The sequence below is a fragment of the Oncorhynchus gorbuscha genome, unplaced genomic scaffold, assembly GCF_021184085.1.
Source record: "Oncorhynchus gorbuscha isolate QuinsamMale2020 ecotype Even-year unplaced genomic scaffold, OgorEven_v1.0 Un_scaffold_1400, whole genome shotgun sequence".
NCBI classification, from domain to species: domain Eukaryota; kingdom Metazoa; phylum Chordata; class Actinopteri; order Salmoniformes; family Salmonidae; genus Oncorhynchus; species Oncorhynchus gorbuscha.
Genome location: NW_025746186.1, coordinates 51,052 through 74,475, shown reverse-complemented (window position 1 = coordinate 74,475; position 23,424 = coordinate 51,052). Strand labels below are relative to the sequence as shown.

The window sequence follows — 23,424 nt, the reverse complement described above, 5'->3', positions numbered from 1 at the left end:
CAAATAGGTCAGCATGCAAGGGTATATAATATATTGGATTTTAAGGTACCACTTTATTCCTATTAGCGTCTAACACTTTCACAAGACATGGTAATGAGAGGTTTGCATGGGCTGAACGGGAGGTAAAGGTTCCACCTTCACGGTTACTTATAGTTTTAACATGAACAATACACTTTTTTCCCCTCACATTTTTCTTCCAAGCAAAATAAAGAAAAGAACACATCCACATCATCATTTGCAAGGCTTATTTTCTCTTATTTTCCTCTTTTTTTTGTTGTTTTAAATTGAAGTTTTACATGCGCTTAAAAAGCCAATAAGGACCGAAGGTGGACCGAGGGTGGTCTCCACACATTCACATCACCACATGGGGCACGTTGTCAAGGCAAAAGAAAGGTCAGAGGTCTAAAGGAAAGGAGGGTTTCTCCATCTCTCTCTCTCTCCCATCCAGGTTATCACATTCCACAAGTCTGTTCATGTCCGTGTCCGGTCGTCTATATGACGTTGACTTGTTTTTCTCACTCTAGTTTCAGCTTTTTGAGGCTTGGAGAGGCTGCGGAGGACGACTACACTAACACACAACATGAGCGACCCAGAGCGCTCAGAGATTCCCGCATGGAAGCTGTCTCCACACTTGTGCAAAAAAACTGACGTGGAAAACCGGACAAAGAGGGAAGAAAAACGGTGTGCCAAACACGGAAGAAACCGGGACGGCGAGGAGGAGGGCGCGACTGGTCCGCGGCTCCCCCTTCGGCACACTGAGGTCAGAAAATCACACAGGGTTAAGTTGTTGTTGTGGGGTGGGTTTTTCTTTCACCAAATCCTTTTCCCGTGTCATCTCCTTTAAATACATTGTTTTTAAATAACTTTTTTTGTCTTTTTAAAATGTCAAGCTCCTTTGGTTTTTCGGCTGACCAGTTATGTCCATCAATTGATTCCCCCGTACCAAGTCTTTACAGAAGGTCTCTCTCTCTCTCTCTCTCTCTCAGCAGAGCAGATCCCATTTAAGCAGTACCGCACCGTCTCTGTCATGTAGAAAGCATGGGCCCATGGTAAGACTGCTCTAGTGAAGCGTCCCTCTCCTCCTCTCAGTAGATGTCAGTCAGCTCCCCTAGTATTCAGACGGTGTGATCAGAGGGTGAATCAGGAGTAGAGGTCCCCTCAGAACAGGTCTTGGACAGCTGCCGTGTGTATCTGTTTGTGTGTGTGCTTTGATAGACCGGCGAGTGACCTCCATCTGTTAGCAGCACACACGGGACAGACTGACCGTTCCAGGTGTCAGAGCTGTCGGGTCACTGTGGTCAAGAGTTGGATGTGTGCTTCTCGTCACAGAGGAGGACCAGACAGACCTGGGTCTGTCCTCCACTAATTCGTCTTATAATAGTCAGGATAATTGAGCAGGTACCACACAAGCCAGAGATTGAGAAGATGAGGATAGTTGTATGTATAGAGGTACTTGGAGGGGTGGTGGGTGGGAACAGACTCGTGCCGATGCCACAAAGGGGAATCTGTCCTTCTCTGGATTTCAAAGTCAGTCAGTTTTTCGGAAAAAAAGGAAAATTCAAGAAGCACTAGCTCTCCCCAGCCCCTATCGGAGTTTCTGCAAATACACCTCAAAGCTACATTGAGAAAACAATTCTGTAGTTTGCCTATTTCCCAATCTTAAGAAGTGTGAACCAGGTAAACCTTCCGTTTTTTGTCTTCCGAGGTGGTCATTTTGGTTTCCTCATTTATATAACACCACTTTGTTTTTCCACGTTTGATGTGATGTTGACTATTAACTACAATTAACTGGACTCTGTAGCAGTTTCATAGACTAATATCCTGTTCAGAAAGTCTGAACAAATTGACTCCCAACATTGTGGTGGCAAAAGACTTAGTCATCAGTGTTATTTTTAAAGGCAACATAAATAGAGTGTTTGTTTCTCCCCCAACATTACAGTGTAAATGATGCCGATACGGCGAGCTGGCAAACAACCACCCCTCTATCAGACTCTTCTACGCAGCAAAGCTGGGATGAGGCCCTCCCATTGCATGGTGGGAAAAGCAGTCCCCAGCTCCGCCGACCCTCCAGTCAGTCTGTCAGCCAGTCTTCTCTGCACGTCCTATGAAGCTGAGCAGATGAGATGCCAAACACTTGTCAGGAAGAGGAGGAAGAGGAAGATGAGGAAGAAAACAGGACAATATGTGTTGTCTTTGAAACGGAGAAGAGTTCTGATGCTGATGACGATGGTGAAGAGATAGATGGACAGGTCTTTGCTCAGGCACAGCTCGGTTTCTGACGGGTCTCCCAGTGCGCCCTGGGAAGTGCGGTCCTCAGCTCTCCAGGCTCATGAAGGCCACCACCTGCTCCAGCTTGAAGGAAAGTCTCTGTTTCCTGGCGGCGTCGTCCTGCTCCAGCGCACAAACAATCTGACAGAGAGAGACACACACAGCCAGTCCCTGTGTTACTGTCAGCCCCACACACAGCCAGTCCCTGTGTTACTGTCAGCCCCACACACAGCCAGTCCATGTTTTACTGTCAGCCTCACACACAGCCAGTCCCTGTGTTACTGTCAGCCCCACACACAGCCAGTCCCTATGTTACTGTCAGCCTCACACACAGCCAGTCCCTGTGTTACTGTCAGCCTCACACACAGCCAGTCTCTGTGTTACTGTCAGCCCCACACACAGCCAGTCCCTGTGTTACTGTCAGCCCCACACACAATCTGACAGAGAGAGACACACACAGCCAGTCCCTGTGATACTGTCAGCCCCATACACAGCCAGTCCCTGTGTTACTGTCAGCCCCACACACAGCCAGTCCCTGTGTTACTGTCAGCCTCACACACAGCCAGTCCCTGTGTTACTGTCAGCCTCACACACAGCCAGTCCCTGTGTTACTGTCAGCCTCACACACAGCCAGTCCCTGTGTTACTGTCAGCCTCACACACAGCCAGTCCCTGTGTTACTGTCAGCCTCACACACAGCCAGTCCCTGTGTTACTGTCAGCCTCACACACAGCCAGTCCCTGTGTTACTGTCAGCCTCACACACCAGCTGACAATGGCAGAGTAATGGCACATACAAGACATGTTGCTTCTGTATGACAGTGTTACTGGAACCTTTCCTCTGGGACCCCTTGACGTCTCACAATTTAGTTGTATTTACAAAAGCAACGTAATTTAACTAGGCATTATTCAACGACAGAAAGGCTTGATGATCTAAGCTGAGAAGTGTGTTCTCTCTGTAGTAGAACAAAGACATGGTTGGGAGTCCTCCAGGAGAGGTTAGAAACGCGCTGATATACGCCGTCTGGGTTGCTTGTAAATGTATTTTACATACATCTTCCAGATCGTTTGAACCTGCACGTCATCTACAATACATTTCACCTTCAAACCCAACTGTGTAACACTGGCTGTCCTAAATGGAACACTGCTACCTGTCTTAAATAAAGTGTGATTTTTGTCCACAGTGTGTTGCCGTACCTCCTCTGTGTATTTGCCCACGTAGGAGTAGATCTCACTGAGGGAGCTCATGCTGTTGAACTCGTTAATGTGCATCCGGGACTGCTCTGCCAGGTACGCATTCATGTCCTGGTCACTGATGGCTGGCATCTTACTGATGTCTGAGTAGTACCTGTGGAGGTAACACACACAGCAGAACGTATTAGTGAACTGTGTGATCACTACATTAAATACATACACCCCAAAATGCTTTATTCTTGGATTTAAATGTCACATGTTGTTTCAGGGTTGTTTCAAGCCTGAGATGTTTTCGCCTTTAGAATCGTGTATGGAACCTTTATTTAACCAGGCAAGTCAGTTAAGAACAAATTCTTATTTACAAAGACGGCCTACCCCGGTCAAACCCTAACGACACTGGGCCAACTTTGCACCGCCCTATGTGACTCCCAGTTGTGGCCGGTTGTGATACAGCCTGGAATTGAACCAGGGTCTGTAGTGACACCTCTAGCACTGAAATGAAGTGCCTTAGACCGCTGCGCCATTCAGGAGCCTAGAATAGGAATCATGTTAGAGACAGTTGTTTCGTCCCCAATCACTTTTCACAGTCTGAGCAGCCCTGACTCTCTATAGACATTTAAATTTTTCTAATTCATCAGACACTCTTATCCAAAGCAATTAGGGTTAAGTGCCTTGATCAAGGGTACATCGATATATTTTGCACATTGTTGGCTAAGGGTTTCGAACCTTTTGGCCCAATGCTCTTAACCCTTAGGCTACCTGCCGCCCTCGTACAAATGGCCTAAAAGCTGCAAAGGCACTTAGCAGTGTATGTGAACTCCCCCTCTCTCTCTCTCACACACAGACTGTGTCTCCAGGAAGCTCTCAGCTGCGTCGGGGTAAAGAGGGCTGGAAAGGAGAAGTCATCAGCCAGTGTCAACAGCAGCTGAGGCCCTCTGTCAACTCCTTCATTAAAGATGGTCATTACCTGTTTAATTCCGGTGCCACAACTGCTCCTGGACACCACAAATTTAGTCTGATAAGTGTGTGGTGTGGTGTGGTGTGGTATGGTGTGGTATGGTGTGTGGTGTGGTGTAGTATGGTGTGGTATGGTGTGGTATGGTGTGGTATGGTGTGTGGTGTGGTATGGAGTGGAATGGTATGTGGTGTGGTGTGGTGTGGTATGGTGTGGTGGCATGGTGGTGTGGTGTGGTGTGTGTGGTGTGGTGTGGTGTGGTGTGGTGTGGTGTGGTGTGGTATGGTGTGGTGTAGTGTGGTATGGTGTGGTATGGTGTGGTATGGTGTGGTATGGTATGTGGTATGGAGTGGAATAGTATGTGGTGTGGTATGGTGTGTGGTGTGGTATGGTGTGGTATGGTGTGGTGTAGTGTGGTGTAGTGTGGTGTGGTATGGTGTGTGGTGTGGTGTGGTGTGGTGTAGTGTAGTGTAGTGTAGTGTGGTATGGCGTGTGGTGTGGTGTGGTATGGTGTGTGGTGTGGTGTGGTGTGGTGTGTGGTGTGGTGTGGTATGGTGTGGTGTGGTGTGTGGTGTGGTATGGTGTGGTGTGGTGTGGTGTGTGGTGTGGTGTGGTATGGTGTGTCGTGTGGTATGGTGTGTAGTGTGGTATGGTGTGTGGTGTGGTATGGTGTGTGGTGTGGTGTGGTATGGTGTGTCGTGTGGTGTGGTATGGTGTGTGTGGTGTGGTGTGTGGGTATGTGGTATGGTGTGTATGGTGTGTAGTGTGGTATGGTGTGTAGTGTGGTATGGTGTGTGGTGTGGTGTAGTGTGGTATGGCGTGTGTGGTGTGGTGTGGTGTGGTGTGGTGTAGTGAAGTGTGGTGTGTGGTGTGTGAAAACCGAGGCTATTAAGCTAACAGAGCAGGTTACGCGACAGGTGGGCATTGCAGGTTATTTATTGTAAGGAAAGTCACAGGAAGGTCACACCCACTCACACACACCTCGGTCACCTGCGCAGGGCAGGAGGGCAATTGGAGAAAGTGAGTCGTGGGGTTTGAGAGGGTAAAGGAAATTGGAGGGATTTCTGTCTCCAGGTAAAACAGCAGGTCCACCTGACATCTCTGGTTCTAGGTGACGACGTGGGGCCTAATTCCAAATCGTCTCCTTTCTTAGACACTTGATCTAAACATACTGGAAATCACACCTAGAGCAGGGGTCAGCAGCCCACGGGCCAAAACCGGGATTTTTTTTGCCGGCCCGCAAGAGATGTACAAGAGTACATTTGTTTTTTTGCAGATGGATGCAAAATCCAGTTAACAGCCTCCTTCTGTTCAGAGGTCTACCCCCCCCCAGAGAGCTGTGAATGTAAGTATGCCATTTCCCCTGATACAGTCCATGTGTTAATGTCAGGGGTTTCCACTTTGATTTCCCATTGTAATCTTCTATCCGAGCAGAGGTTCAAATGAACTGCATATATGACAGGTCTGATGAACTTGTCATTGTCTGGGGCCAATTAAATCCTACCTCAAATACCACTCCAACTGAATGGAATGAATATAAAGTCTGTCTGTAGTTGGAGGCTCTGGGGGAACATGCATGTCCAACCCTTGCAAACCACTCCAACCATCAAATTGTGCCAATGCGACATAAATCAACAAGACCCCAACACAACTTAGATCCTGTAAGATGTCAGCTTTCATTAAAGTGCTGAGTTAGTGAGATACAGTTGTAGGAACTCATGTACTGGCCGAGACCCACAGGATTTCTTCCTTGTGTTAAATCATATCAGGTTGCTTTTCTGTGGATGTCATACAGTAATAACATGTTAAGGTAGAGTCTTCCCAGAGGGGCACAGCTCCACTACAATACCAGAGGCAAACTGCCTGATCCCCAAATGTACCATGACCAAGCTATAGGCTTCCATTATGGTGCTCCTACCCCTCTCCCTGGTACGGCTCTACAATAACCGCTAACCTCCACAGCACTTATGAAGATGTAGAACGGAGGAATCACAGGAAGACACGTGCCTGAGTATTCCTCTCACTCCACCTTCTTTCTTTAGTTCAACTCTGCAGTCTGTCTCTTTGAAGTGTTTGGAAGCAGAGTTGAAGACCGGTGGATGTGTGTGTGTGTGTGGAGGGGTTGAAGATGGGGAAGGAAGAGAGAGAGTGGGAAGAAAGAGTGAAGCAATAGTGGGGAGAGAAGGGGAAGGGAGTGTGGGGAGAGAGGGGGAAGGGAGTGGAGACAGAGGGAGAGGGGAGTTGGGAGAGAGGGGGAAGGGAGTGGGGAGAGAGTGGGGAGAGAGGGGGAGGGGAGTGGAGAGAGAGGAAGGGAGAGGGGAGTTGGGAGAGAGGGGAAGGGAGTGGGGAGAGAGTTGGGAGAGAGGGGGAGGGGAGTTGGGAGAGAGGAGGAAGGGAGTGGGGAGAGAGGAGGAAGGGAGTGTGGGGAGAGACTTAAGCTTGTCTCAGGTGTTGGACTCGATGACAGTTGCTATCCATTATAGAGCTACGATTGGTTGGCCAAAATTCATGGACAGTGCTTAGCGAAGGGTCAATTGTATATAGATGGGCAAATTAAATTGTGTGAATATGCTGATGGTCTCAATGCACATCACAACCTTCAGGTAGGCTTTGCCAATCAACAAGACTGTGAGATCTAATTTGCCTATCCTGATTGTGAAATGTAAGCACTGTAGGGTTTATACACACTATTTTGAGATTTAATTTGTTAATTAAGATTGATGTCAATGATGTGGAGGGACTAATCATACTACAATTACACTAAATTAGATCTCACAAAATATGGATTGATCAACTAAACATCACCTATATAAACATTACATCTCAGAATCATGTGGATGCTAATTGGATTTTCTGCAAAGACTCCTGACCTTAGACATGAATACTTCCTTCACAGACTTTTATGCTTCAGAAATAAACTGGTCCACAGGTCACATGGCTTCAGTGTGGACAGGAAGTCTCTGATTAGAATCTTATCACTCTCCCGATCTCCCACGGCTGCCGAACCCCGTCAGAATCTCCCGCTCCTAATGCCACATGACACGTCAACAGTTTACTCACTAGCTGCAGGTCAGACTCAACGTGTGAAACGGGTCCTTATCAGTAATCACCTCACGCGCCCAAGTTGCAAGCAAAGAGCAGGGAACGCTAACAGGAACGCTAACAGGAACACATTGATATGAAGCTTAACAACCTCTAGATTGGCACGGCTGCTTTTAGTTAAATAGTAGTGATTCATCTTTACAGAGAACTACACTACCCATGATTCCCCTGTCTTTACAATTGTTGTTTGGTTCTGAGAATGTCAACATGTAGAACACAGGAGGTTGGTGGTACCTTAATATGGGAGAACGGGCTCGTGGTAATGACTGGAGAGGAATCAGAGGAATGGTATCAAATCCATCAAACACATGGTTTCCATGGTTACCAGGTGTTTGATGACATTCCATTTGCTCTGTTCTGGACATTATTATCAGCCATCCTCCCCTCATCAGCCTCCTGTGATGTAGAATCTCTGTCTGTATACCCTGTGTGTTTTTATCCTCCCCTCATCAGCCTCCTGTGATGTAGAATCTCTGTCTGTATACCCTGTGTGTTTTTATCCTCCCCTCATCAGCCTCCTGTGATGTAGAATCTCTGTCTGTACACCCTGTGTGTTTTTATCCTCCCCTCATCAGCCTCCTGTGATGTAGAATCTCTGTCTGTATACCCTGTGTGTTTTTATCCTCCCCTCATCAGCCTCCTGTGATGTAGAATCTCTGTCTGTATACCCTGTGTGTTTTTATCCTCCCCTCATCAGCCTCCTGTGATGTAGAATCTCTGTCTGTATACCCTGTGTGTTTTTATCCTCCCTCATCAGCCTCCTGTGATGTAGAATCTCTGTCTGTATACCCTGTGTGTTTTTATCCTCCCCTCATCAGCCTCCTGTGATGTAGAATCTCTGTCTGTATACCCTGTGTGTTTTTATCCTCCCCTCATCAGCCTCCTGTGATGTAGAATCTCTGTCTGTATACCCTGTGTGTTTTTATCCTCCCCTCATCAGCCTCCTGTGATGTAGAATCTCTGTCTGTATACCCTGTGTGTTTTTATCCTCCCCTCATCAGCCTCCTGTGATGTAGAATCTCTGTCTGTATACCCTGTGTGTTTTTATCCTCCCCTCATCAGCCTCCTGTGATGTAGAATCTCTGTCTGTATACCCTGTGTGTTTTTATCCTCCCCTCATCAGCCTCCTGTGATGTAGAATCTCTGTCTGTATACCCTGTGTGTTTTTATCCTCCCCTCATCAGCCTCCTGTGATGTAGAATCTCTGTCTGTATACCCTATTTGTTTTTAAACTGAGGTTGATTGAGTATTTCAGCTATTTGAATTGAACATTTCCTGTCCAAATAATGAACAGCACCTGGGTCAACTGAGATAATGACCCAGATGGTCTGATACTACTGTACGTACAGTAGAGGCCCATTGAACCTTTATATTGCAACACATCACAACCAAGCATCCCTACCTGAGCCCTACTCAAATCCACACAATCACACTGCACACACCTCTGTCCCGTTGACTGCCAAGCCTCATGAAGACTAAGGGCTTCAATCTGTATCGCTGAAGTTCAGTGCTATAGCGCGATTGAAATTGAAAGGTAATTTCCTATTGAGCCCACATATGCAGGGTTTACTGTGAATGCAGTCTCAGCTAACGTGGGAACACTGCCTGTACATTTCTATTGCACTGTAGGGCATGCTCTTCAGCGCTGTGGATTGATCAAGTCCTTATGCTAAACTGTCTCATCCACATTTAAAGCAGCAAACAACCCTAAGCAACCATCCTCTGAAGGGGAGTAACTATAAGATAACCCATCTATATATCACTGGGACTAACTATAAAATAACCCATCTATATATCACTGGGACTAACTATAAGATAACCCATCTATATATCACTGAGACTAACTATAAGATAACCCATCTATATATCACTGGGACTAACTATAAGATAACCCATCTATATATCACTGGGACTAACTATAAGATAACCCATCTATATAGCACTGTGACTAACTATAAGATAACCGTGACTGTGACTAACTATAAGATAACCCATCTATATATCACTGGGACTAACTATAAGATAACCCATCTATATATCACTGGGACTAACTATAAGATAACCCATCTATATATCACTGGGACTAACTATAAGATAACCCATCTATATATCACTGGGACTAACTATAAGATAACCCATCTATATATCACTGGGACTAACTATAAGATAACCCATCTATATATCACTGGGACTAACTATAAGATAACCCATCTATATATCACTGGGACTAACTATAAGATAACCCATCTATATATCACTGGGACTAACTATAAGATAACCCATCTATATATCACTGGGACTAACTATAAGATAACCCATCTATATATCACTGGGACTAACTATAAGATAACCCATCTATATAGCACTGTGACTAACTATAAGATAACCCATCTATATATCACTGGGACTAACTATAAGATAACCCATCTATATATCACTGGGACTAACTATAAGATAACCCATCTATATATCACTGGGACTAACTATAAGATAACCCATCTATATATCACTGGGACTAACTATAAGATAACCCATCTATATATCACTGGGACTAACTATAAGATAACCCATCTATATATCACTGGGACTAACTATAAGATAACCCATCTATATATCACTGGGACTAACTATAAGATAACCCATCTATATATCACTGGGACTAACTATAAGATAACCCATCTATATATCACTGGGACTAACTATAAGATAACCCATCTATATATCACTGGGACTAACTATAAGATAACCCATCTATATATCACTGGGACTAACTATAAGATAACCCATCTATATATCACTGGGACTAACTATAAGATAACCCATCTATATATCACTGGGACTAACTATAAGATAACCCATCTATATATCACTGGGACTAACTATAAGATAACCCATCTATATATCACTGGGACTAACTATAAGATAACCCATCTATATATCACTGGGACTAACTATAAGATAACCCATCTATATATCACTGGGACTAACTATAAGATAACCCATCTATATATCACTGGGACTAACTATAAAATAACCCATCTATATATCACTGGGACTAACTATAAGATAACCCATCTATATATCACTGGGACTAACTATAAGATAACCCATCTATATATCACTGGGACTAACTATAAGATAACCCATCTATATATCACTGGGACTAACTATAAGATAACCCATCTATATATCACTGGGACTAACTATAAGATAACCCATCTATATATCACTGGGACTAACTATAAGATAACCCATCTATATATCACTGGGACTAACTATAAGATAACCCATCTATATATCACTGGGACTAACTATAAGATAACCCATCTATATATCACTGGGACTAACTATAAGATAACCCATCTATATATCACTGGGACTAACTATAAGATAACCCATCTATATATCACTGGGACTAACTATAAGATCAAATCAAATTGTATTCATCACATAAACAAGCGAGACTATGTACAGGGGGTACCAGTACAGAGTCAATGTGTGGGGGAACCGGTTAGTTGAGGTAATTGAGGTAATATGTACATGTAGGTGGAGTTAAAGTGACTATGCAGAGATTATAAACAGAGAGTAGCAGCAGCGTAAAAGAGGGATCTGGGTAGCCCTTGGATTAGCTGTTCAGGAGTCTTATGGGCCTCGACTTGGCGCTCCGGTACCACTTGCAGTGTGGTAGCAGAGAGAACAGTCTATGACTAGTGTGGCTGGAGCCTTGATCATATAGATCATGCACCGTTAATATAAAACACACAAGCACATGCTGACACACACACACACACACTGTCCCAGCACACATGCACACATACACTCAGCCTGATGAATCCAATCCTTGTGTTTCAGTCATACAGTACATACACATACAGTATATCCCTGTCCTGCGGCTAGAGCTGAGCACTAACACAGAAATACTTTGGGACAGCTTCACAAGCCCATCTTTTATTCAGCACTCTACCACTGACCAAACTGACCCCTCTACCACTGACCAAACTGACCCCTCTACCACTGACCAAACTGACCCCTCTACCACTGACCAAACTGATCCCTCTACCACTGACCAAACTGACCACTCTACCACTGACCAAACTGACCCCTCTACCACTGACCAAACTGACCCCTCTACCACTGACCAAACTGACCCCTCTACCACTGACCAAACTGATCCCTCTACCACTGACCAAACTGACCCCTCTACCACTGACCAAACTGATCCCTCTACCACTGACCAAACTGACCACTCTACCACTGACCAAACTGACCCCTCTACCACTGACCAAACTGATCCCTCTACCACTGACCAAACTGACCACTCTACCACTGACCAAACTGACCCCTCTACCACTGACCAAACTGACCCCTCTACCACTGACCAAACTGACCCCTCTACCACTGACCAAACTGACCCCTCTACCACTGACCAAACTGACCCCTCTACCACTGACCAAACTGACCCCTCTACCACTGACCAAACTGACCCCTCTACCACTGACCAAACTGACCACTCTAACACTGACCAAACTGACCACTCTATCACTGACCAAACTGACCCCTCTACCACTGACCAAACTGACCCCTCTACCACTGACCAAATACATGCAATACAACTCTAATTTGGACAAATGACCACACACACATGGGTGTACCTGGGCAGGACAGAGAACTCACTGTGGCTCTCTGTCTGTGCCTGTCTCCCCTCTACCTCTCTAGCATTAGGAGGCACTGCCATCCATTCCCAGTGGGTTTTCATTTGGAGTCTCCTCCATGGCCCAGGGATCACAACACTACAGCCCTACTGTGTGTACTTATGAGACAAGGGGCAGACTACAGTCTATCAGGGATGTTTATGGACAAAATGGCTGGCACACATCTATAGGACGACATAACCAAATGATGAACTGCCCTCTCATGTTACACTCACATGTAGGTCTATATAGAAACTGGAAAAGAGAGAGAGACATGCTGTAGTTACACACACCCCAAACCAGCCCCCCCAACTCACACACACCAAACCAGCCCCCCCCACCTCACACACACAGTGCACAAACTCCCCAAACCACCACCCCCCCACCTCACAAACACACACCCATCCCATCATACTCTCACCTCTCCACCCAGCTCTTGTAACTGGGGATGTCCTTGGCATAGAGCAGCTTGTTGGAGGGGGAGTCCTTGCCCAGGCGGTGTTCTGAGGTAGAGCAGGAGTCCATGAAGGTCTGGGCCACCACAGACAGACAGGCGTCCGTGATGCTGCTCTTGTGGATGTCGAACACAAACTGGGGGTTCTTGATCACGTTCACCCAGAACCTCAGAGGTAGGCTTTTGGGGAGAGACAGAGAGAGTTAGGGAAGATCATGTCATCCTGGAACGTCAGAACTTTAGAGGTGGGCTATAGAGGAGACATCATGTAAACACAACACCCTGGCCTTACAGGGGACAGAGAACAGTCTATTACCATAACATACACCAGGTACATTTCTAGGAATGCTTCTCTGTGATAGAACACAACAAATGAAACAGAAGACATCAAGGTGATTTTCTACAATTAGACTTAAATAACAATCCTTGTTCAAATCCAAATCCAAGCAGATTACATCCCTGAACATACAACAGCTCACATTGGATAAAGCCAGCTGGTGGATGTGGTCGGTCTGAGCTACACACAGTCAGTGGCAGAAGGGAATGCGGACCCATTCACTTTGCAATCTAGTACACGGCTTGTTGCTGATGCGTTCTATTTGATGTTTACGCCATTGAATAAAGCCCTAATGTTAAAAGCAGGCAACGCCAGGGCTTCATGGTTTCCAGCTGTGTCTGGGGGCTTCACACCAATACGGTTCATATTGCCTTGTTTAGACATGCGGCCCATTCCATGCCTGTCTAGAATAATCAAAACACAAGTATGTTTATTTGTTGGCCTTGGAACGAATGGAGGGAGGTAGCACAGGTGCTAGTGTGTGTTACGGATCAGGTGGGATAAACACAGGACTGAGAATTGCTTAGATTTCCTTCCTTCTCTCTCTCTCTCTCTCATTAACTGGGCAGCGTGGTTTTAGATGACGTGGCAAAAGCCAAACCGGCAAGACACTGCAGTCTAGAGGATGGACCGACTGTGTGTGCAACATCAGGGAGGAGAGAGAAAAAAACACAGAATAATTTGAATAACCCCTCTCCCGACATGTCCTACCCCCCAACCTGCTGTACGACCTAACAAAATAGGATTTGGCGAGGGAAACCTTGGCATTATGACTCTGAATTAATCTGGACGAATCTTCTGGGATTACCAGCCGGATCAAAGGATATTAACACCACTGTGATGCGAGTCTTGATTGTCGTCAATCTGGCGCAGCTGGCCAATACTAGGTTAAGGTCTAGATGGTTTCTGAGGGGAAAGGTCAGATTTAAAGAGTCTCTTCACACGTTCCATTTCTGGGCCAGGTCCATAATGATATTTAGATTTCAGTGAATGTGACACAATACAGGTTTATCTGACAAACTATCACTAGGAGACGATAGAGAGCTGTGTTTGCATTGTGGCAATTGTTCTGCCAATACCTTCGTACAACCTAACTTTCCCCAAACTGTAAAGCTTTTTCTCCAAACAGTAAAGCTTTGTCCCCAAACTGTAAAGCTTTTTCTCCAAACAGTAAAGCTTTGTCCCCAAACTGTAAAGCTTTTTCTCCAAACTGTAAAGCTTTTCTCCCAAACTGTAAAGCTTTTCCCCCAAACTGTAAAGCTTTTTCCCCAAACTGTAAAGCTTTTCCCCCAAACTGTAAAGCTTTTTCCCCAAACTGTAAAACTTTTTCTCCAAACTGTAAAGCTTTTTCTCCAAACTGTAAAGCTTTTTCTCCAAACTGTAAAGCTTTTTCTCCAAACTGTAAAGCTTTTTCTCCAAACTATAAATCTTTTTCTCCAAACTGTAAATCTTTTTCTCCAAACTGTAAAGCTTATTCTCCAAACTGTAAAACTAGTCCCCCAAACTGTAAAGTATGTTATTCATACTGTGGTGTCCAGGATGGAAGCCCAGGCTAGACTGGCACGGGTGTGAATGAAGATCTGACTTCTGCCCAAGTGGTATTTGGTTATTGTGCAGCATTACATTGATTGTTGTCTGTGGGGGACGTTTCATTGTCTTGGATGTTTGATCAGATATAACATATCCAATGAGTCCAAACACACTGGGGTATCTGGAGAGAAACTGTGCCCTTGGAATTCACATCTTCTGGCATATTTTAAAGATGTTTGAATGCAGTTATGACACTGCTTTTTCTTTACAGAGACGAAGCTAAAGTCTTCACTCAGATACTGAATGTGACTCTGTGATCTGTCAACGGTCAGTCAGACAGGAACAACCCTTTTACTCAGAGAAGGAAAGAGTGTACAGCACTGAGGCACGACACTACAGAGTATTGTCCAGGCATAGTGAGTGATTAGCCAGGTCCCAGAACAGTTTGTGCGGTCCTGCCAACTCCTATGGTTTATCCTGTAAATGTTATTATACATTTTTGTTGGGCAGTTCGGAGTTGTCATTGTGCATGGAGTTGTATGGGTTGTATGGGTTGTTGAACTTTGAGGTCAATGGTTTTTGTTTGGCATTTTGGGGTGAAGGATCAGTCTCTTTGTGGTTCCATTACCATCCAATCCCCTAAAGTGACTTTTGGATTCTTGAAAAGCACTTCAAATAAAATGTATTATCATTATGGTCATTGTCATGGCTAGTGAGTGTTGGCCTAGCTAACATCAGCAGGACGAATCCCTTGGTTTCCACAGAAAGACGACGGATGAAAGGTAAATATTGACCCAATATCTACAAATCAAATCAAACAACAGTGTAATCTTGGATCAATACTGATCCATGGTTCTGGTACTGATACTGGAGCCTATATTTCAGGCTGGGTAGAAGTAGAATGTAATGTCTATATGGAGAATGTGATTTAGTGTAATATCACTGTAACATCTCCGTTGTCAACCTTCAGAGGGATGTGTCTTCCTGTCTGCTGCTGTCATTGGGAGAGTGTGGTGGGTTTATGTGATTAAGGACACAGATGAGTTGTGTGTGCTGTGCAATGTGGGCATGTGTGTGCCAGTCTGCTCTAGAAGCTGGTCATTAAAACGCTGCTTGCTGAAGGGACACACACCGAAGAAAGAGGATGAGAGGGAGATGTCGACACACTGACTGCTGATCCAAAAGATACCATCTGGAGGAGCTCTAGAAGTCTGACTCAAACACACGCACGCACACGCACGCACGCACGCACGCACGCACGCACGCACGCACGCACGCACGCACGCACGCACGCACGCACGCACGCACGCACGCACGCACGCACACACACACACACACACACACACACACACACACACACACACACACACACACACACACACACACACACACACACACACACACACACACACACACACACACACACACACACACACACACACACAGAAAGGCATGCACTCGCACAGGTATTTAAACAGATGCACAATGCATGAACACACACACACACCCCACAAACGCTCTCTCTCTCAAACCATTAGTAATGAGGAGGGCAAGTAAAGGTCATATGCTGGGGGACAGAGGAGGCAGGTGGGAGGAGCTATAGGAGGATGGGCTCATTGTAATGGCTGGAATGGAATCAATGGAACAGAGTCAAACATGTGGTTTCCATGTGGTTGATATGTTTGGCACCATTTCATGTATTCCATTCCAGCTATTATAATGAGCCCGTTCTCCTATAGCTCCTCCCACCAGCTGTGGGATGATCACACAGTCAACCATGGTGGATGATTACACAGTCAACCATGGTGGATGATCACACAGTCAACCATGGTGGATGATCACACAGTCAACCATGGGTGGATGATTACACAGTCAACCATGGTAGATGATTACACAGTCAACCATGGTGGATGATCACACAGTCAACACAGTCAACCATGGTAGATGATTACACAGTCAACCATGGTGGATGATTACACAGTCAACCATGGTGGATGATCACACAGTCAACACAGTCAACCATGGTAGATGATCACACAGTCAACCATGGTGGATGATCACACAGTCAACACAGTCAACCATGGTAGATGATCACACAGTCAACCATGGTGGATGATCACACAGTCAACCATGGTGGATGATCACACAGTCAACCATGGTGGATGATCACACAGTCAACCATGGTGGATGATCACACAGTCAACCATGGTGGATGATCACACAGTCAACCATGGTGGATGATCACACAGTCAACCATGGTGGATGATCACACAGTCAACCATGGTGGATGATCACACAGTCAACACAGTCAACCATGGTAGATGATCACACAGTCAACCATGGTGGATGATCACACAGTCAACACAGTCAACCATGGTGGATGATCACACAGTCAACCATGGTGGATGATCACACAGTCAACCATGGTGGATGATCACACAGTCAACCATGGTGGATGATTACACAGTCAACACAGTCAACCATGGTAGATGATCACACAGTCAACCATGGTGGATGATCACACAGTCAACACAGTCAACCATGTTGGATGATCACACAGTCAACACAGTCAACCATGGTGGATGATCACACAGTCAACCATGGTGGATGATTACACAGTCAACCATGGTGGATGATCACACAGTCAACACAGTCAACCATGGTAGATGATCACACAGTCAACCATGGTGGATGATCACACAGTCAACACAGTCAACCATGGTGGATGATCACACAGTCAACCATGGTGGATGATCACACAGTCAACCATGGTGGATGATCACACAGTCAACCATGGTGGATGATCACACAGTCAACCATGGTGGATGATCACACAGTCAACACAGTCAACCATGGTAGATGATCACACAGTCAACCATGGTGGATGATCACACAGTCAACACAGTCAACCATGGTGGATGATCACACAGTCAACACAGTCAACCATGGTGGATGATCACACAGTCAACCATGGTGGATGATTACACAGTCAACCATGGTGGATGATCACACAGTCAACCATGGTGGATGATCACACAGTCAACCATAGGGGATGATCACACAGTCAACCATGGTGGATGATCACACAGTCAACCATGCACTAGACTGAGTGATGATGAAAGGTCTGTCTGTCAGAGGCTCTTCCTGTACAAGCCTGCTTCTGGGAATCAAACAATATGGATGACAGGAAAATAGACTATTATCGACCCCTAAACAAATAAAAACTGCCTTTGATGAGGAACTATTATACCTACGCCTCACATTAATTTAGTCTACTAACATGGTCTACATATCTATGAATAACTGCAGCACAGAAAATAGACTAGACTCTCACCCAGAGACATGACAATGACAGGATTGGTTCTTGGAAACCACATACAGCTGTGTGTCTCTCAACTTCAATCTCAGGTTAGGATGGATCATTTTAATCTATCTCTGCTGCTGGAGAATTACACAGGGAAGAGAATCATCTGGTTTGACAGATATGTCCCCACTGCTTGGTGTAGAACAGGGGACATGGTGCTCTGAGCTGGCTGGGTGTATTTAATCATCTGGTTTGAAGGATATGTCCCCACTGCTTGGTGTAGAACAGGGGACATGGTGCTCTGAGCTGGCTGAGTGTATTTAATCATCTGGTTTGAAGGATATGTCCCCACTGCTTGGTGTAGAACAGGGGACATGGTGCTCTGAGCTGGCTGAGTGTATTTAATCATCTGGTTTGACAGATATGTCCCCACTGCTTGGTGTAGAACAGGGGACATGGTGCTCTGAGCTGGCTGGGTGTATTTAATCATCTGGTTTGAAGGATATGTCCCCATTGCTTGGTGTAGAACAGGGGACATGGTGCTCTGAGCTGGCTGAGTGTATTTAATCATCTGGTTTGAAGGATATGTCCCCACTGCTTGGTGTAGAACAGGGGACATGGTGCTCTGAGCTGGCTGAGTGTATTTAATCATCTGGTTTGAAGGATATGTCCCCACTGCTTGGTGTAGAACAGGGGACATGGTGCTCTGAGCTGGCTGAGTGTATTTAATCATCTGGTTTGAAGGATATGTCCCCACTGCTTGGTGTAGAACAGGGGACATGGTGCTCTGAGCTGGCTGGGTGTATTTAATAATCTGGTTTGAAGGATATGTCCCCACTGCTTGGTGTAGAACAGGGGACATGGTGCTCTGAGCTGGCTGGGTGCAGAAGGCACTGCTTGGTGTAGAACAGGGGACATGGTCCTCTGAGCTGGCTGGGTGCAGAAGGCACTGCTTGGTGTAGAACAGGGGACATGGTGCTCTGAGCTGGCTGGGTGTATTTAATAATCTGGTTTGAAGGATATGTCACCCCTGCTTGGTGTAGAACAGGGGACATGGTGCTCTGAGCTGGCTGGGTGCAGAAGGCACTGCTTGGTGTAGAACAGGGGACATGTTGCTCTGAGCTGGCTGGGTGCAGAAGGCACTGCTTGGTGTAGAACAGGGACATGGTGCTCTGAGCTGGCTGGGTGCAGAAGGCACTGCTTGGTGTAGAACAGGGACATGTTGCTCTGAGCTGGCTGGGTGCAGAAGGCACTGCTTGGTGTAGAACAGGGACATGGTGCTCTGAGCTGGCTGGGTGCAGAAGGCACTGCTTGGTGTAGAACAGGGGACATGGTGCTCTGAGCTGGCTGGGTGCAGAAGGCACTGCTTGGTGTAGAACAGGGGACATGTTGCTCTGAGCTGGCAGGGTGCAGAAGGCACTGTTTGGTGTAGAACAGGGGACATGGTGCTCTGAGCTGGCAGGGTGCAGAAGGAACTGTTTGGTGTAGAACAGGGGACATGGTGCTCTGAGCTGGCAGGGTGCAGAAGGCACTAAGCGTTGTGTAAGCGTTACCAGTGTGTTATGATAAAGGACTGTTTAACGTTTCCCCTCTTGCGAGAGTGATTCCATTAATGTCTATTGTAAGAGCGACCTACAGAGCTCTTGGAAAACACTTAACACGCTCTTTTGCAAATGGTGCAATAACGCAGACACTGGGAAGGATACAAATTAGGACCATGAAGTAAATAGTCTCTCTTTCCCCCTCTCTCTCCACTCTCCTCCGGCCGACTGCCCCACAAATCAATTCCCAGCCCCATGGTCCTTTGGGCCGGAGCTGAGTGATGCATGATGGGACCATGGCGAAGGCCAGGGGCTAATGAGTTATTAGCGTGGTGTTTAACTCCCACTGAGTCCATTTCCTCTTCTCCTCCACCCCCTCCTCTCCTCTTCTCCTCCACCCCTCCTCTCCTCTTCTCTTCCTCTCCTCCTCTCCTCTTCTCCTCCACCGCCTCCTCCTCTCCTCCTCTCTTCCTCTCTCCCTCTCCTCCTCTCCTCTTCTCCTCCACCGCCTCCTCCACTCCTCCTCTCTTCTTCTCTTCCTCTCCTCCTCTCCTCCTCTCTCCCTCTCCTCCTCTCCTCTTCTCCTCCACCCCCTCCTCTCCTCCTCTCTTCCTCTCTCCCTCATTCTAATCCACTCCAGGTTATTTAACCCTGCCAACCCTCCAGGAGGGGGACACAGGTCTAAATTAATCAGAGGATATTCATTTGGAGTCCACTTCCTTCACCTAGCCTCCCCTGGTTTCCTCGCCCTGGCGACTACGGGCGGCGCGTTCCCGGTCGGTATCCATGGTAATGTCAGAGCTGGCTGCCCTGATTGGTTGCCTGTGGGATTAGCTCTTCATCATTGGATTTAATGAAGATTGTTCACACACTCCATGGTTCATTCAGTAGGCATGGAGGTGGTGGTGGAGCAGGGAGACATATTTAGGGCAGTGCCATCTTCTCTCTGATAAACTTCCATGTGTGTGTGTGTGTGTGTGTGTGTGTGTGTGTGTGTGTGTGTGTGTGTGTGTGTGTGTGTGTGTGTGTGTGTGTGTGTGTGTGTGTGTGTGTGTGTGTGTGTGTGTGTGTGTGTGTGTGTGTGTGTGTGTGTGTGTGTGTGTGTGTGTGTGTGTGTATACACAAGAGTGTACATGTGTCTGTGTTTCTACCCATAAGTGTGTTTCTACACACCTGTTTTAGCACAGTACACAGTAAAACAACAGAAAAGGCCAGATGTCGCCAGTGTCTCACCAGTTGCTTTTCCATGTGTGTCTGACATGCGGGTCATGGATGCTGTGCTTGTCAGCCTGCTCATCCAGGAAGTCAAACATGTACTTGATGGCCAGGGGCAGGGCGCTGCCTCGGTGGGCCGTGCTGAAGATGGTCTCAAACAGGTCGTCCACAAACTTCTGTAAAGTGCCCTGTGGAAGCAGAGAGATCAGCAGTGAGCGACAGACAACACACACAGAGACAGAGAGAATGGGGACAGGTGTCTGCAACACTGGTATCAGGCACACTGGTATCAGACACACTGGTATCAGGCACACTGGTATCAGACACATCGGTATCAGACACACCGGTATCAGACACACCGGTATCAGACACACCGGTATCAGACACACTGGTATCAGGCACACTGGTATCAGACACACTGGTATCAGACACACTGGTATCAGACACACCAGGTATCAGACACACCGGTATCAGACACACCGGTATCAGACACACCGGTATCAGACACCGGTATCAGACACACCGGTATCAGACACACCGGTATCAGACACACCGGTATCAGACACACGGTATCGGTATCAGACACACCGGTATCAGACACACCGGTATCAGACACACGGTATCAGGTATGGTTTCCATGTGTTTGATACCATTCCATTCACTACATTCCATCCATTATTATGAGCCATCCTCCCATCACCAGCCTCCGGTGGTGTGTGCGTCTGACTGAGAGTGGGTTTTATCCTGTGTATCTGATGGTGTTTCCTGATGTGTTTCTCTCTCTCTCTCTCTGGTTCTAAATCTCTGGGCTTTGATGGGAAATTGTTTTTTCACAGTTCACTTTTAATAATATCTGGGAACAGGAGGTGCATCTCCTAAGCCTCTGTGTGTGGAGGGATTAGCTCACACACTGCACCATTGACCCTAATTTGATTTAATGTTCTCGTCTTTAAGGAGGAGAGAAGAGAGAGAACGAGATAGATGGAAAGAGAAAATCTAATCCACTTGTAAGGAATGAGCTGATAGAATGCGAGGGGGAGAAGAGAGGAGAGGACAGAATGAAGAAAAGCGACAGTGAGAGAAGCCTATCTGGAAAGAGCCACAAGCGCTCAGTGTGTCAGATGAGGTGTGCACAAGCGACAAATACAAATCCCAATTTGGGTGGAGCGGTGACTGAGTCAGAGAGGAGAGAGGGAGGGGGGCGTGAGGAGAATCCAGTTAGCTGACAATCACAGCCGGGATTCTACCATGTCCCACATTTCTGACAGCTTATCATTTGCCTATGAAGATGAAAATATACATTTCTTCCTCAAACCCTGTGTAGTCATGGGGACCGTTTAGTGGCAGGGAGGCTGTTATACATGTAGTGTGTGTGTGTGTTATACGTGTGTATGTGAGTCTTTGTGAGTAAGGAATCCCACAGACAGACAACTTCATCATGACAGTCCTTCATCTGTCCCCTGAGAGCACAAGCTGCCATTACAACCCACTGAAAACACACACACACACACACACACACACACACACACACACACACACACACACACACACACACACACACACACACACACACACACACACACACACACACACACACACACACACACACACACACACACACACACACACACACACACAGAGAGAGAAACCTGGCCCATCATTACACTGCACTTTAAAGACAATGTGTAATCTAGAATTTAGCCTCACAGACAGTGCTGCCTGCATCAGAACTACCCTGTCATTTAGGATGAGGACAGTCGGTGCTGCCTGCATCAGAACTACCCTGTCATTTAGGATGAGGACAGACAGTGTTGCCTGCATCAGAACTACCCTGTCATTTAGGATGAGGACAGACAGTGCTGCCTGCATCAGAACTACCCTGTCATTTAGGATGAGGACAGACAGTGCTGCCTGCATCAGAACTATCCTGTCATTTAGGATGAGGACAGACAGTGCTGCCTGCATCAGAACTACCCTGTCATTTAGGATGAGGACAGACAGTGCTGCCTGCATCAGAACTACCCTGTCATTTAGGATGAGGACAGACAGTGCTGCCTGCATCAGAACTACCCTGTCATTTAGGATGAGGACAGACAGTGCTGCCTGCATCAGAACTACCCTGTCATTTAGGATGAGTGGAGAGAAAACAAAACAACAAAGACTGAGTGGGTGAAGGGTTGTTGCTGTTGTCACAAACAGAGAGAGAGAGAGAGGAAAAGAGGAATAGAGAACGCAATCAAGAAATAAGCCCTTTGCCCCCCTATCAGAGTGACACTGATGGACCTAAAATGGGGAATGTCAGCGCCGGGCCGACCGACGGTATTTATTGGTGAGGTGAAAGTCAAACGCAGTCAATTACAGGGCTGTCGGCACATTCATACCTCAACAAGAGAGATGGACCCCAAGATAAACTGATTACTTCACAAAACACTCCATCTGTAAAGATGACATGCCGTCTCTGCATCGCATTCCCCCCCTGACCAGGGTCATCACAGGTAAATAGAGCATTTCTCAGTGTGTGTGTTATGTGTGTGTGTGTGTGGGGGGGTATATGTGTTGTGTGGGTGTGTGCCAGTTCACAGCACACGCCAGAGAAATGACAGACAGCATTCACTCTCCATATCTCTGTTGCCTCCTCAGCCATCTCTGCCAACAACTGAGTTTGATGAGTGTGTGTGTGTGTGTGTGTGTGTGTGTGTGTGTGTGTGTGTGTGTGTGTGTGTGTGTGTGTGTGTGTGTGTGTGTGTGTGTGTGTGTGTGTGTGTGTGTGTGTGTGTGTGTGTGTGTGTGTGTGTGTGTGTGTGTGTGTGTGTGTGTGTGAATCCTGCCACTAAG

General features: G+C 46.5%; 1 protein-coding gene across 1 annotated transcript in view; it reads right to left on the bottom strand.

The window, feature by feature from the left end:
- Nucleotides 1-1,696: 1,696 nt before the first annotated feature.
- Nucleotides 1,697-23,424, bottom strand: part of LOC124022468 (plexin-A4) — a gene marked incomplete at its 5' end in the record, with an annotated part of 68,624 nt that continues 46,896 nt past the window's right edge. Inside the window, 4 exons of the mRNA XM_046337385.1 lie at nt 1,697-2,409; nt 3,464-3,614; nt 12,630-12,842; nt 20,608-20,777. Coding sequence (XP_046193341.1) covers nt 2,314-2,409; nt 3,464-3,614; nt 12,630-12,842; nt 20,608-20,777 — 630 coding nt within the window. The remainder of the gene's footprint in view (nt 2,410-3,463; nt 3,615-12,629; nt 12,843-20,607; nt 20,778-23,424) is intronic.